The sequence below is a fragment of the Aulostomus chinensis genome, chromosome 13 (genome assembly GCF_037954235.1).
Source record: "Aulostomus chinensis isolate RoL2024-O1b breed Wild chromosome 13, RoL_Achi_v1.0, whole genome shotgun sequence".
Taxonomy (NCBI): domain Eukaryota; kingdom Metazoa; phylum Chordata; class Actinopteri; order Syngnathiformes; family Aulostomidae; genus Aulostomus; species Aulostomus chinensis.
The window spans coordinates 12,829,200-12,845,082 of record NC_141332.1 but is presented as its reverse complement, the minus strand read 5'-3'; the positions used below and the strand labels follow the sequence as shown (position 1 = coordinate 12,845,082).

Below are 15,883 nucleotides of genomic sequence, written 5' to 3'. Positions count from 1 at the left end.
CTCGTCCCCTCTTGATGTCTTTGGACTGTGGGAGGAAGCTGGAGTACCAGAGAGAACCCACACAGGAACAGGGAGAACATGCAGACTCACACAGAAAGATCCTGTGCTGGAACCGGGGCTCAAACCTGGAACCTTCTTGCTGTGAGGCCACAGTGCTGACCACTGCACCACCGTGCTGCCCAGAGAATTGAGATATTTTATACATATATTTTTATATTTTTTTTGATATGAGAATGGAATTGTATTCTAATTTAATTTTTTTTTAAAAAGACCAAAATTAAAGTTGAATTAGAAATGCATAAAACCATACATATTTCATACAGCACTCTTGAGAAATAGATACCTAAACTGCTGTCCTCTGCAGTCGCTGCCATCACTATAGTAAATGTTTGTGCGTGTGTGTGTGTGTGTGTGTGTGTGTGTGTGTGTGTGTGTGTAATAATAGCAGAAATCTGGAGATGCTTCCGTGAGCTCCCACATCATGAAAGAAATAAAAGTCCCGCTCAAATAATCTAAGTGGAGTTCTGCTGTTTGAATTTAAGCACCGACTCGAAATATTGAAACAATAATATTTCTTGATTTATAACATAAAATCTATTCAACCGGAGTTTCTGTGCTGTTGTAGATTTTCAGGGCACTCAAGTTTTAAAAAGCCCCCCACCCGCGCCTCCCTCCTGTCTCTCTGTGTAATGGCTTTCTCTGGATAGATGCCGTCCAGCATGAGGCTTTTACCACCTTCCCTTGAGATGTGACTTTTACAAAGTTCAAGATGTTGCCCTTTGTAGAATAACGAAATACGTTCATGTTTCAGGGATATAATTGGCTACTCAAGATCCAGTACAGTATGTCAGTGGACCTGGGTTTCTGGTTCATGCTGGGTTAACTAAAGGTTTCTAGATTTCAAATTTATCATTTATAAACACAGGAGAGCATCAAGTAGAGGGAACTCAAACTTGAGTGTCTTTTAGTGGTGGTGGTGGTGATGGCCGGACCTGAATGCAGAGAATTGAGAGCAGGCCAGGCAGGACTTGATTAGACTGGAGTTTATTCAGAAAAAACAAAAGCCAGACTGAGAAACTAACCCATCAGAGGTAGAAACAAACGAGAAACACACAAGTGAAGAAACAAGAGACGCATCAACCACCAAACGAAGCAGTCAGAACACAAACTCAAGAGTCAGAGACTAGAAGTCCATAACCAAAACTAGAAATGGTCCTGATGGGACCGTGACAAAGAGTTGAACGATTTTTTTTTTAATACAACTGATGGAAATACAGAGCTGAACTAAACTTAGCCGGCAGCACTGAAAGTACACAAGTGTTTCAGGTGTTTTTTTGTAATCAAAACCCTTTTCTGATCACGCTTGAATTAGAATTGCAAATGTCCAAGTGGATGTTGCTGCCTCTATATTCCACAGTTAAGTACAGCATGAATAATGGTCTCTTTCTCAGCACACAGAATCTAAGTGGTGGCGGCGTGGGGGTGTATTTTGGGCACTCTTTGACATTAAAAGAGAAAACGGGGCGAGCGAAGTGAAAGACATGATTAGTCATAGGTGTTCTGGCTGCTATGACGCAAAGTCCTCATGCTGGTTATGGGGTGCATTCATGTAATAAAGGACAGATTCCAGAACTGAGTTTAGTTGTAAAATTACAGTGACGGAAACACTTGGATATTATTGGAAAATACACATAAACGGTTGTGTGTAGTGCCTTAAAAGGACCTCTTGTTCACCCAGATTTAGCCGTTTAGGTGTCTACTCAGAATGGAGCATTATTAACTCCGCCAGCCAACAACAAAAGGAGTATCTCTTGCTTCTAAAATCGATGAGAAATACTCCTACAACTTTTTTACCGGACTATGAATGACTATACAATCTTTAGAGAGAGAAAAAAAACAACATGATACTATGATAACTGTATTAGGTATTTTAAACAATTCATCCAGCCTTTTCCTGAGGTTGGATGAATTGTTTCCTGAGGTGAAAAAGAACCAGAGTGTAGCGGTAACTGGTCTGATACGTAATGCGTTCCATTATGGGAACGTTGGGGAGTGTAAGTCTTCTTTTTCTCATCCCTTTTCCAAACTATGACACTCTGAAAGGGTACTACTAAATCACTGGAGTATACTTTAACTGATTATGGGGGTGGGGGGGGGAGTATTCAAGGGAATTAAGTGTCACTTTTCTCTTTTCCGTTCAATGTGCTGTATCTCTTTGCTGAATAAAACTGACTTTTTAAATGAGAGCAATTTCTAATGTTCAAAGTGGAAGACTGAAAAACGTTCTCGTGTCAAAGTTTATGAATGTAAAAAAATAGAAACTTTTACCCATTTTTTTTTATTTGCAGTGTAATTCGAAAGGAATAAATGCCCATCAAGGGACTCGTGTTGGAAATTAGCTTTGTCTATTTATACATGTGCATTATTGTATTCTTCGCTTAAATAAATAAAACAAACAAAAGACACCGAGGTGATATGAGGACTCCCTCGCTTTCCTCAAAATTTATAGGAGCGTATATTGATCAGCAGCAAAATGAAAGCACCTGCTGCCAAACCGGCTCTGATCCATGGAGCCACTCAACGTCTGGCGCCGAAATTGGTTCAGTAAAAGTAGAGCTACTCAGATATCATAGTATCTGCTCTGCTTGGAGTCTCCATTTAAAATTCTAGACAAGTAAAATAAGAATTTGATATTAAGTGAAATTGAACGTCACAAATAAAACTACATTGTACAAGATATTTTTGTAATCCGGTGTCTCATAGCCATTAATCCGTGAGCCTCTGGCCTCTAAAGGTCATGCTACAGTGGCACCCCAGATGTCCTCTCTAAGTTGGTAGACATCAAGACGTCCATGCGTCCTGAGGAGACTCAGCCAAGATCGTACAAACGTCCCATCACCAGTCACCTCATCTGATGATGTCTCACATTACCAAAGTTTAAATACTGCCCCCCTCATTTCCTCTCAACATGGTACCACCCACAAAAGGCAAACTTCTCCCCCCCCCAGTCACGTTAGGATCGGCCCTCCTACTAAGGCTTTCTCAGACTGAACTGCATCATCCAAGCACCCTACAACTGGCGAAGTGTTTCCTACCTCTTTATCAGTCACCTGGAGGGCTGCATGACATGGGGAAAAGGAGAGTGTGTAAGCTCTCTCTTGACCTGGGTGGGAAGATACACATAGAAGTTTGGAAAACTCCATCATAGATAAAAATCCTGACTCGTTATATTCCACCAGTGGATCTTAGGTTGGGCCTCTATATGGAACACTTTTGTTTCCCCGTCACATCCCACTGATACTGGATCAGATTTGTGGAAATTGGAAGCCAAGTCAATTTCTTGAATTGGCTTGAAGTCAACATGCTCTCCGGGGCACGAGCGAGACCCACAGCGGGGCTGCTGGGAACACCTCACAAGATGCTCGTCCAGCGCCTGTCACTCAGATCATTGCGCTCTCCCATTTTCCTGCTTCCAACACATCAGCTCCAACAACTGATCGTTGCCTAACATACCCCCAACCTGCCCCCCCACCCCCACCCCCACAGGTGTGATTCTAGTGGGAGGTTTAGTATTACTCCCTTCACCTGTCAGACTGTGGCTGATGAAAGTATGATACCACAAGCATCTGTGGTCATACTAACGACTTCCATCAGGTCAGCAGGAGGAACATAGATTATAGTGCCAAAAATGGTGATTTGTATTTCTCGAAGGGAAAGCATATTAAAGATGGCAGCCTTGTTCTTCTTGTGTGATACTGCCCGTGAATCTGGAACTCCTGTTTTGTCCCACGTGTGCAATTTGAATATCCAAACTGTTTTGCTGTTTTGTTTGACGCAAACCAGCACAACTCAAGCTCCGACAACCTCCGAGGGGCATCGGCAAATAAATAATAGATTTTTCCAATTCCAGCTGAGTTGTACTTCTGTTTCTTAAAATCTGAATATTGTAGTAGCTTAAAAAAAATCCAGCAAACTGCTCTTGGCTGTTCGATTTTATGTGAGCGAGGAGGAACATCCTGCTGATTAGACTGTAAAAACAACAAGCAGATTTATTGCGGTCCTCTCAAAGGACTGATAATTTGCCTTCCTATTTTAGATTGTTTATCATCTATTTGGATCCCACTTAGTTTGGCATCAACTGCTCCCCATGTGGTCCACATTGAAATGATGGGGATATTTAACTGAAAAAATAAACTCTAGCTGAGCAAACTAAATACGAGGCCGGTCACACGGAATAATAAGGAAGGTAGGTGCTCTGATGACACAGCTTGACTCAACATTTCCTCTCTAATGTGGATAATTCCAAAGATAAGCAGGTATCAGGTGTCCAAAGACTGCAAGCAATTTGACCGTATCGCTGAGATGTGTCAGGAATTAGAAATTGGTAATCACCTAATAAGCCCCCCCCCCCCTTAATCCGGGCCACGACTGCCGTTCACAAAGCTAAATCATTATTCTGAGCATTAATTGGTTGCCCACCTTCCTGATCACAGTTCCCTTGTACCTCTCTTTATTCATTAGGTAATCATGTATGATTGTCCTGGGGTGTAAACATCAAGCTGCAGAGTAAATCTTCATAATGAGCTGAACAAGGTCTGTGCGACTGGTCCTGAGGGGGAGCAAAACACTATAGCTTCTATAGGTTACTGGTGAGCGTGCTCTGACTGATGCTGCATTTAAAAGGCTAATGAAGAATGTGGTGAGACGGGGTAGCACCCGTGGGGGTGAGTCTGTCAGCACCCATCTACGGAAAGTCACGTTTTAGCATCGTAATATAACAAAGTAGGAGTGGTAATATTCTCCCTGCAGTTTTAGAAATGATTTTACCGTTTGTGTTTTTCAACTGAAGCTAAATTTCAGCTGCACATTGGTTTAGGAACCACACATGGATGTAGATGCGAAATGTGTTTCGTAACCAACAACTAACATGGTGGGAACATTTCTGATTTTGAATGACCTTGTAAGTGACATCATATTTCATGGTTCATCAGATATTTTCTTTCTCGAAGTATTTTTGAAAAAAAATCACCTGATATATATATATATATATATATATACATATATATATATGTATACATATATACACATGTATACATATATATATATGTATATATATATGTATATATATATGTGTGTATATATATATGTATATATGTATATATATATATATATATATATATATATATATATATATATATATATATATATATATATATATATGTATATATATATATATTAATAAAGCCTTCTATCGAAACCTGAATGCTGTGCAGGTTTCCTTGGCTGGAGTGAAAACAGCTGGAATATCCATCCATCCATCCATCCCTTTTCTATGCCGCTTATCCATGAAGGGTTGTGGGGGCCCTGGAGCCTATCCCAGCTGACACTGGGTGAGAGGCGGGGTTCACCCTGGAAGGGGTTCAGTATTTTGCTCAAGTACACTTCAACATGGTCACCGGGGGAAGTGAGGATCGAACCAGCAACTCTTCAGTTGCTAGATGGCCACTCTACCACTAAGCCATGCCACCCCTTTAAAGATACATTGTTTTATTTTCTTTTTTATTTTACCCAACATTTGACAGGTTTATTACAATGCAATCAACTTTTTACAGATGGTGAAAAACTGATTAAAAACAACAACACAAAAACAGGACATTTACTTGGGTCCTAAGAGAAGAATCTAAAGCAGGGGCCCACACTGGTGAAGCTGACGTGTCTCATGAGTTGGGGTAGTCAAGCATGTGACCTACCTGCTTGTGTAAATGGAAATTCAGCTGTATGAGTTAGTTAATGTTCTCCTGATTCCTCCTCTATTGTTTTACATTAGCGCTGCTCTCTCTCTCTCTCTCTCTCTCTCTCTCTCTCTCTCTCTCTCCGCTGTGATTTCCATGGACCCTTTTGGTGCCCGTCAACCTCTGATTCCTGCGATGAGCAATAACTGATGGCAAAGAACAATCCCCAAGGACCAACTACGTTAATTAGCAAGTATTCATTCTTTTCCAAAGTGAAGCGTGCCACAGTTGAGGTTACGGTGAGAAAAAGCTGCAGCTCTCTATTAAAGGCTTAAATGAGTTATTGCAAGGACGTGGAACAGCGGGGCGATCAAAGTCAGTAGGGTCTCTATATGTGAATGTGTGTGTGTGTGTGTGTGTGTGTGTGTGTTAACATATACTGTACAATTATGTGTGCAGGTGTTCATAGGCAGTCACACAGAGAACCTCCCAGCTCTGTATTAAACAAGAGGCATTTACACTTGTGAACAGCTGGACCACTGAGATATCACTTTGTCTGGACTCTTATGGATGGCTTTATCCCCCCCCCCCCCCCCCCCGCCCCCATACATCCAGCAGTTCCATCAACCACGGCCATGTGTTATCTGGAAAAAGCCAAAGCATCTGCTTGTAGAACCACAGAACCTTTGAATGCATATTGACAACACCGAACCCCCTCCAGGCAATTACACACCGTATCTTAGTGCCTGACAAACAGTGGCCTTCATTATAGGCTTTTAGCTGACACCTTACCCCAGCCTTCCCCACTGAATCATCACTGCTAATGCAGAGAATGAAACAGCTAAGAGGTTTGATAAAAATATCTGGCTTGTTTAAACATCATTTTCCTTCTTAATAGTCCTTTTAAAGCTTCCATTAGTGAGGGGATGCAGTGAATGACAACTGAAGGAAGGACTTTAGGGAACACAAGGGAAAGAGGTGATTAATAAGTTCTGATGAGAGCAGAATGCATGGGGGTTTTGAAATTTGGTGAGAGCTTCTTCTTTCTTTAAATAAAGTGGCTTCTCTTTTAAGCTTGAACTTTGGGAGGAATCAAATGATAGAGGTTACAATTAATTCTTGATGTATTTCGTTAGTGTCGGAAAGAAAATCCTGTCCGTTTCAATGTGCCGTGACACGCGCGTGCGTCATTGCAAAGCAGTTCCACAACTCAACATCTAGCAGCTTGAAAGAAATGTGTTGTATATGTAAATGTCAGCGATTAGATTGAAGGAACATGCAATACTGGCAGAAAATGCGATTAAAAGAATGTGTATGAACATTTTATCTTCTCAGTGGAATAATGAAAATGACATATTAATACTTCTTTTTTACTCTCGGTGAAGTGATTTAGTTGGTAGACAACCCCAAAAATTCAATCCGCTTCATTTTTTCCGCACTTTCTGAATATTTGATTTAATTCTATTCTAAAAAACATTTACATCATAATAGTTTTAATCTTCTCCGTCTCTTTATTCTTGACTTGAATCTTCAGATGATTACATTTCCCTCGTATATTTGTGAATAGAAAAGCATCAACAAGGTATTAGAATGTCTACAAATCTGCGAATTGTTGTGTGCAGTGATTCCACTGTTGTGTTGTTGTGTAAGTCCTCTTTTAACACCTGCAGCTTAAAAAAAAAAAAAAAAACCTATCATGGTGTCATCACAACAAAATATCTAAGCGGTGTTTAGAGCCTGGAGGTGCACCAGAGATGACGCTGATCAGTCATCGGCGGATGATTTGTAGATGGAGGCAAGGTGCAGACGTTCGCTGGTCGCTGTCCGAGGTGCTGAAATATCAGCAGCAGCATCTGCAGCGGCAAATGATGTCAGAGGTGCCAAAACATTTCCATCAGTCAGTTGTTCTCCAGGACTCAGTTATAAAATGATGGACGTCAGGTTATCGCACTTACTGTGGCTCCTTTCGATTCACATCTATAGAGCGTTATGTGCTTATATTTTTGTCGAGCTTGAATTGGACGGCTTTGCTCAGGAGGAAGAGTGGACATCTAATATCAGAGGGTCTGTTCCCAAAGACCATGTCCAAGTGTCCTTGAACAACACACTGAACCTCTCACTGCTCCTGATGAACAAGTTGGCACCTTCCACAGGACCCTCCACCATCTATGTGTGTGTGTGTGTGTGTGTGTGTGTGTGTGTGTGTGTGTGTGTGTGTGTGTGAATATAAAGCTTTTTGAGAGAAGGCCATCGCTTAGACCCGCCCATGAAGGCACACAGGCCAATCACGGTACAATACGCTGCTCATAAATTAGATATGAAAAACTATAGGCCCTTAAACACAATCAGTGCTGCTTCTTTCTTCCTTTCTTTTCACACTTTTTTTAAAAACTTTTTTTTTTACTACATTTTTACCAATTGTCCACACCCTCGCTGACCTACTTCAAGTGTTCACTAGCATCAGGTGTGTGTATGATGGTTGACAGAGTCCTGGTTGTGTTTGCTGCAGCCACAGAAATAACCAGAGGTGTGAAAGTGTGAAGGAAGAGGAGAAGGCTGTGAAGAGAAGAAGAGAAGGTGCTGTCAGATGTGAAGAAGCGTTACAATTTGTGTGTCCACAGTGTTTGTGTGTGTGTGTGGGGGGGGGGGGGGGCTGAGAGCTTGAAGATTTGGAGAGGCACTGCAAGAATATCATCTGGATGAGATGAACAAGAGGATCTATTTACGGCATATACAGGAAAAAAATAGGTGGAGAGCAGATGAGAAGAGTTTTGAGAGTAATGGAAGATAAGTGAGTAAAAAATCAGAAGGGAGACATAAGCATCATTTAGTTGATGGGAAGAAATGAGGGCGACAGAGGGTTGAGCTGGAAGAAAGAGGCTCCTTACTATCTGTTTAAGAATTCAGCAAAGCAAAGCTCCAGCAACCTGACAAGACACTCATCAATCAGCTAACTGAACCTAGGAAAAATGCATTTAAGCAATCAAACGTCCTCTCAGACAAACTACTCAGACAGAAAACGAGATCTAACGAGGCTCTTGAAGAAAAGAAGCAAATGAAGCTACAGGATCAGTGACTTTTATGCGGAATTTAGGAAACAAGTACAAACTAAAGAACCACTTAGTCAAGCTGAGTTTGTTATTCAAACTATTTTATCACAGCCAAATGCTCTTTTTGTAAAAATCAAAAACATAATCGGATATTTTTAACTTTAGATTTAAATTTGATTGATTTTTAATATTAACTCGAGTTACTAGGGAAGTGGAATCATGGATCAGACGGTACAGTACAACGCACACAGCTATCTCCTCCTTGATTAACAGCCCTTAATTAGCTTTCTCACAAACTCTTGTTAATCTTGGTGTAGATTTTGGTGCATGCCTGCACCGAGGCGAACTTTCAGCTGCTGGCACTTTCATAGTCAATCTCCAATTAAAGCTGCAAGCAGCGATGAGAGGGCACTCAAGTGTTGGAGTGTCTGGCTGGTCCCTAGAGAGAGAGGGAGGTGAACCTGATAATATTCAGAGATTCCATGAAGGAGCTGACCCATGGGCATCAACTAGGTTGCGCTCGAGGACACACACCTACCATACAACATGTTGTGCATCATATAGTGTCATGTTGATGTCAATCAACTGATGTGTGTTACATTGGGTTTAGGCCAGGACTCTCGCCAAACAAATCAAGTTTGGAAAAGACTCCATGTGCAGTCCAGTTCCCACAATTTCCTGTTCTATGGTGAAAGATGAACAATTGTCCACCTCTCCATGGCAACAGCATGTGATGAATAACTCAATCATCCCAGTAACCAGTCACTGGGTTCTTAAGGTGCTTCTGACCAAATCTGAGATTCCACAAGCAGCAGGATATCAGAGTATTAAACATGACATGTCCTGTTTTCACTGCCAATTTGGCTCAGGGGTTAATGGTCACAGAGAGCATAAATGGTTAATAATCCTTGCAGATGCTCATTCCAAATTCTTGTATGTAACCAACTATTACAGATTAACTTTTTTTAAGTGGTACTTGAATCGTTTCTGTTTCGAGCGGATTTTTTTCCTTATTATTACTAAAGAATCGTGATGTTGCTCATGATGCATCTGGGGTGACTCATCAGTGTCGGATATAATTTCTGCCAAAAAAACAACAACACAAAACAAAAATAAAAGATAAGAAAATTGGGCTTGTTATGAACTGTAAATTTCCATAAGATGCCTACAGCCAAAAAAAAAAAAAAAAGTGTCTGAAACTCTGCTACAGCTCCACACAAATCAAACGTACCCTAAAACTCAACTTTATTACCTTCATCTAAGGGAACATCTGTGCCTTTAACACCTTAAACGTAAAGCGCCTTCTTCCGCTGTTGGTAAATTTAACTCAAATTGAGCTGGAGGAATTATTTATGAAGTACTGAAGTCATCAGTGAGAGAGAAAACAAATCAGGACATTCTGGAGACATTTTAGGAAGATGCCCACATCTAAAATTGTGATAAAAATGAACATTAAGTCAAATTTTGACATTTATTCTTCTCAGAAAGTAAACAGAAGTTGCACTGCCAGATGCAGGATCAAAGTGGTCAGTAAAATAAAGTATCAATTTGTCAAATCTACCCCCCACCCCTTGCTTAACTTCCTCCCCCGGTTTTGTCCAGCTTCGTGTTGTGTAAGTGCTCTTTTGACACTTGCAGCTAAAAACAGCACCACTGCTCAGTGTCTCAGGGTAAATAGATCCACTTTGTTGTCCACAGCAGTTAGAGAGTCTAATATGGTGCTACAGCAGGAACAGCCGGTGCCTGCTATGTGCAAGCTAATGAAACATTTAGCCATATTACTACAGGAAGCACCATGGGGCCTCACTGGTGCTAATTAATTTCCTCCTACTTTCATGTCAGATCTGTTTCTTGTGCTGGATTCAATATCCGACGTGTAAAAAATGCTCCTGGGTCGGTTGTTAGTAGCAGTGGGTGACTGTTCTACGAGATCTCCAAGTTCCGATTTGCCATCTTGTCATCGAAGCTGCGGGGAACGCGACCATTTATGAAATTTTGACATAAATGTGCATGTGGGTGATTCTATTAGAAGTGTGGAATAACTCTCCGCAAGATATGATGTAATATGAAATTAATGCATACTGTGATTGGAGAATCATTTAATTAAGGGATCTCAAATTATAATTTGTGTCAAGATGCACATTTGTTCTAATGGTGAAAAAAATCAATTAAAACTGCTTTGACACTGACAAAATGGTTTTTCCCAAGTGAAGCATACAGGTTTGATGGGCAACAAATTGGCAGAGTGTTTGAGTCGTAAATGTATGCAAATGTCCTGTGTGTGTGTGTGTGTGTGTGTGTGTGTGTGTGTGTGTGTGTGTGTGTGTGTGTGTGTGTGCGTGCATGGGGGGGTGAGGACAGCTTAATTGGATAGCGTTGTTGGATTTCCAATTACAGCTGAAAAACAAAGTCTTGGCAGGGCGTAATGGGGGTGGGAGGAGTGGGGGCGTTGGACATCATTACAGGGCACAAACACAATCTTGTACATGTGTAGTTCTGACTGCTGAGAGAGCACGCACTTGCTATTCAAGGTTCACAGCAGTCAAACATTTACACGAGTTCACATTAGTCTATAAAATGCAGCGATGGGTCTTCATGTTGTTAGCGATCACATCAAAGTAGATTTATCCGAAATGCTGAAATGAAATCAGTAAGAGTGGATTAGAATTTTAGCAAAAAAGCTGATTTACGGATATGAGATGAAGTTTTTATTTCTTAACATTTCCTTCCCAGATCTTTTTTTTTTTTTTTACTGCGGTAACAGTACTCTCTACTGCTGCTGTAGACGTATTTAATGGATAAAATGAACAATGACATCACCAACACGCAGGATGAAAATGACCACGACCTCTTGATACTGAATGACATCACCACAGAAACAATGAAGATGGAAAAGTCAATAAGGAAGCTGTAAATGTTATTTTAGTATGTTCAAACAGAATTACCGCAGGCAGCTGCACACAAATCTGGACCACACAACTCTTTTCCATATATATAAATACATATTAAATCATTTGGGTTTGCAGCAGTTTATCACCCGTATATTAGAATTGGCCAGAATCTGGTATTAATTGATGGTAGTGGCTGATGTTTATCTGTTGATAGGAAAGTTGTATTTATTTTTTAGGTTTCTTGGTTTCCAGTGGAGAAAAAATATCATTGACAACAACATATATACATACTCGCAGACAAAAAATTAAAAAAACATAGGCCCTGAATATTGACCAAAAACATCAATAACATTAAGTCAATTATTCATGAATCTGCTATTCAATATAATACGATTCACCAGTTTTGAATTCCCTGACAGAGGACTTGTATTATTTGCCAAAGCCGCTGTGAGGCTGAGCGTCGTAAGGTTATTCAGCGTCTGCAGAGCGTGACAAGCATTACTGACTTTTGTGCTTTTCTTTTCCCTCTCATCTCTCCAACAGGTACCCACACCACAAACTTGTTTGTGTGTGTGCGTGTGAGAGAGGGTTTATGGGTGATCCTCGCTGAAAAAAAAAAAAAGAAAACCTCCTGTACGTCAGCCAACACTCAGACACTGTAAGTACGCATTGTACCTTCAATCTTTTCTCTCTTTTATGTGCCAAATTTGTACTGACGAATAAATATCACGCAGAGATTGTTTATTTATACAACCGAAAAGGTGAATTCAATCCGAAGCTGGTTAGACGGAGGAGTCATGTGAACGAACAAACTCCATCGTTCTCACTTCTTAGTCATGTAACAAAAGCTCATAAAACCCAATCTTACAAGGATTAAATTCTAAATCCTTTATCTATGTGAGCCATAGGCAAAAGCCTTATATAGTTAAATTTGGCGTTAATGCATAAGCTCTTTCTCACTGACTGATCAGTCTGCTTTAATATGCCATTTAAAATGAGTCACACATAATTATCCTCAGTGCTTTCGCCTCTAACCTCTTCTGCCTCTCCCTCTCTCTCTTCATCACAAGACATTCAACTTATCGTCTGTAAATGGTTACAAACTCTTTATATAAAGCCTCTGTTATGGTTCTACTGTGATGGTTTGATCACACACATTCAGTTTTGTGTGTGTGTGTGTGTGTGTGTGTGTGTGTGTGTGTGTCCTCTGCAGCTTTTGCTCCCATCTGCAATTCAGCATTGATTCTATGCCAGTGAGCAGAAAGCTCATGCAGAGTGATGGCGTCTCTGTTCGCCAGGTACATCAGCCAGTGGCGACGGCCATAACAGCACGGTTGTAAATGACTGCGGTCAATACAGCAATCACATTTGCTGCAGTCCTCAGCAGCAGTCCTGCATATGCAAGTAATACACCAGCACTGTTGTAATAATACTAGTTTTACAGTAAAATATCGTCAAATCAGATCTTCAGCGTAGTGCACCAAAAAACAAAATCTCAACAATCAGACGGCGTCCCCTAATTAGCATATGAAGCGCAAGAACATCAAAAACATGTTGTTTATCCCCGCAGTGCTCCAGGATCGTAATCAACTCACGAGTCTACTTCTTGTCTCACAGAGGGGGCCACTTATGCTTGTTAGGACCCCCTCCATGCCGTATCAGTGTGTTTTATCACTTTACTCGCTTAACACGTTAATACAGGTCTGTCCCAGACATGAAAAAGCCTGCTGTGTGTCTTTTTTTTCTCAAGTTAATTTGAGGTAACACGCTGAGCTGAGATGTTTTGCTGCTGCACAAGTGACTTTGGGAGAACTCACTATCAGGACACTCCCACTGCAACGTAGATGGACTTTTGGTGTAAAAACAGCATCAAGTGTGTTCTTCTGGTTTTGCTATATCTTCTGTAACGACCTCACACAAAGTTTCCTCTAAATAAGACACTAACACATTGAGTTGCTCCACTCTGCACAGGTGCGGAGTGACACATCCGCACAATGAGAGTGACACGTTTAACATGTCCTGTCGCACAGATTCGGACAAACAGTGGTGAAGGCAGAGGACCACAGAAGGCACTGAATACAATGAGATGGTGAGAGGGAGCTGTGCGTGTGTTTGTGTGTGTGTGTGTGTGTGTGTGTGTGTGTGTGTGTGTGTGTGCGTGCGTGCTAGATAGTTGTAGATATCGCTAAGTGTCACAAGCATTACTATTTGTAAGTTCGTAACAACTGTTAAAATTAAAGGATTATAAATTGTGGGCTTACATTTAAATGCCAGTCAGTGGGACACTGGAGGGATTGGAGCCCCATCCCAGTACCAGGAGGACCATTACCAGTGTCTTTTACTTTATCACACGAACATGGAAGGGAAAGCAAACACCCGGGCAACAACATGTGAATGACAGCATGTTATATTATGGCATAGTTGTATGCTAACTGTGGATAATCATACAATGATGTGTATGTTTGTGCTTTATATGAGCCATGTTTAGTTTAACATGCCGATGACCCGATGACGGATCACGAACGTCATCGGAAACAATTCACACTCACTTGAAAGGAGCAAATGCTTTTGGGTTCTCATGACCTACAAGCTGCTCTGCATCGAGCAATGCTAACTGCTCAGAAGGTTGTTCTCTCACCCTCCATGTTTGAAGCAGCCTCTTCAGGAGATGGTGTCAATTAAGCACATGGAGATGCTGCACCTGCATACACATCACATGAAGAACAAAGCTTTTTTTTAAGAATTTGGGGCCCTTTTTGTCTCAGTGCCACGTTATTCCACCTCCACAGAGACTCTGACCTGTCTAAAAGGGCAATTTACTATTGCGTCTATGTACTTATTCTGCCTCACTCATAAAATGTTGTTTACCGTGGTGTAACATCTGAGAGAGTCATACTCAGCTAATCAGACCAACTATTTTATAATCTGGTAGCCATATTTTTTTCTGCAGGTTTACTCGTTGTGGTTTGTTTATGTTGTAAAATTGAAAACTAAAAACAAAACATTAAAAAAGGAGCAAATGCAGCTGAGCATGAATTTATTGCACTTTTATGTAATTACTCTTTACATCTCATCTGGTGAATAATGCGTGCTGCGGCGATGAGAGCTCCAATCAATGAGAGTGCAGGATCTTAAAACTTTAGACCCACCTTGAGGTGGATTATGGACCTGCTCTGAGGCTTGAGACTTTCCTATATCAAAGATAAATGGACTTTAAAGCTACGCTTCATCAAAAAAGATTTTTTTTTGCCTTTCAACTACTTCGAAAAGGTGGTGGTTTTCACCCTTTCTGCCTCACTTCTTCTTTTCTCTTTTGTATGCTCACTAATCCAAAAACACTTGGCTGAATATACGTGGCTGGCTCTTTCTGCACCCTGGAGTCACAGAGAAGAGAAGCAGAAGGTGGGATAAAAACCTCCTCATGAGCACAAGATACCTATTTGTGAGTATTTGAAAGGCAAAATACACATTTATGGTGAAGTTTAATACTGATAATCTGGCTTAACAACCATCTTTTCCAGTTTAAAGTTCTTCTGCTACTTTATTGATGGGACTTCTGACCTGCATCAGTGGTCGTATGGATCAAATTGATTAAGCTACATGCTATTTTAGCTAGGGGGTGAACAAAGTTGTGCCCCCTCCCCCGATTGCACGTGCACACGTACGCACACCTGCACACACACACTCACACGCGCGCGCGCGCACACACACACACACACACACACACACTCACACACATACAGCACTAGGTAAAAATGCTCAGAGAGGGCTTCTCATCCAGGTGTGCTCAAATCTCTTTTAAGACATGCATGTTGCTGTAACAGTATCTTTTTTCATGCCCCTCGCCTCTACATCTGTGATGGGGATTCACAGTTCGGCTTTAACATTTGTTTGTTTTCAAGAGTGGGTGTGCAGGTGTGCATCGTGCTAAACTGTGCTGGCTATTGTTGCTGTCTTTAGAGCTGCATCTCCTGTGTGTGTGGCCAAATGTACAAAATGAGGCTTCACTCTTCAGAAGTGCCTGAGAGAAGACTAGTAAAAGTGTAACACATCTGCTAGGACCAAACCTGAACTAATGTTATGTGAGCCACATCATCTTTATTTAAAGACATGGAAATTAAATGTCACATTTAATTTTCTGTTGGGCCTCTGGAACAGATGAAAGGCCTCTGCCCGAGGAGCTCAACCTACGCACGGGCTCGTACGGAGG

General features: G+C 41.1%; 1 protein-coding gene across 3 annotated transcripts in view; it reads left to right on the top strand.

The window, feature by feature from the left end:
* Positions 1 to 15,883, top strand: part of frmpd3 (FERM and PDZ domain containing 3) — an 83,410-nt gene that overhangs the window by 21,308 nt on the left and 46,219 nt on the right. Inside the window, exon 2 of one of the 3 annotated variants that reach the window (XM_086221386.1) lies at positions 12,217 to 12,331. Coding sequence is in view for 2 of the 3 variants with exons in the window: in XM_086221384.1 (XP_086077510.1) it covers positions 15,095 to 15,115 (21 nt within the window). In the remaining variant the exon portion in view is untranslated. Of the gene's footprint in view, positions 1 to 12,216; positions 12,332 to 14,278; positions 15,116 to 15,883 lie in introns of those variants that run through there. The other 2 variants (XM_086221384.1, XM_086221385.1) reach the window with 2 other exon arrangements.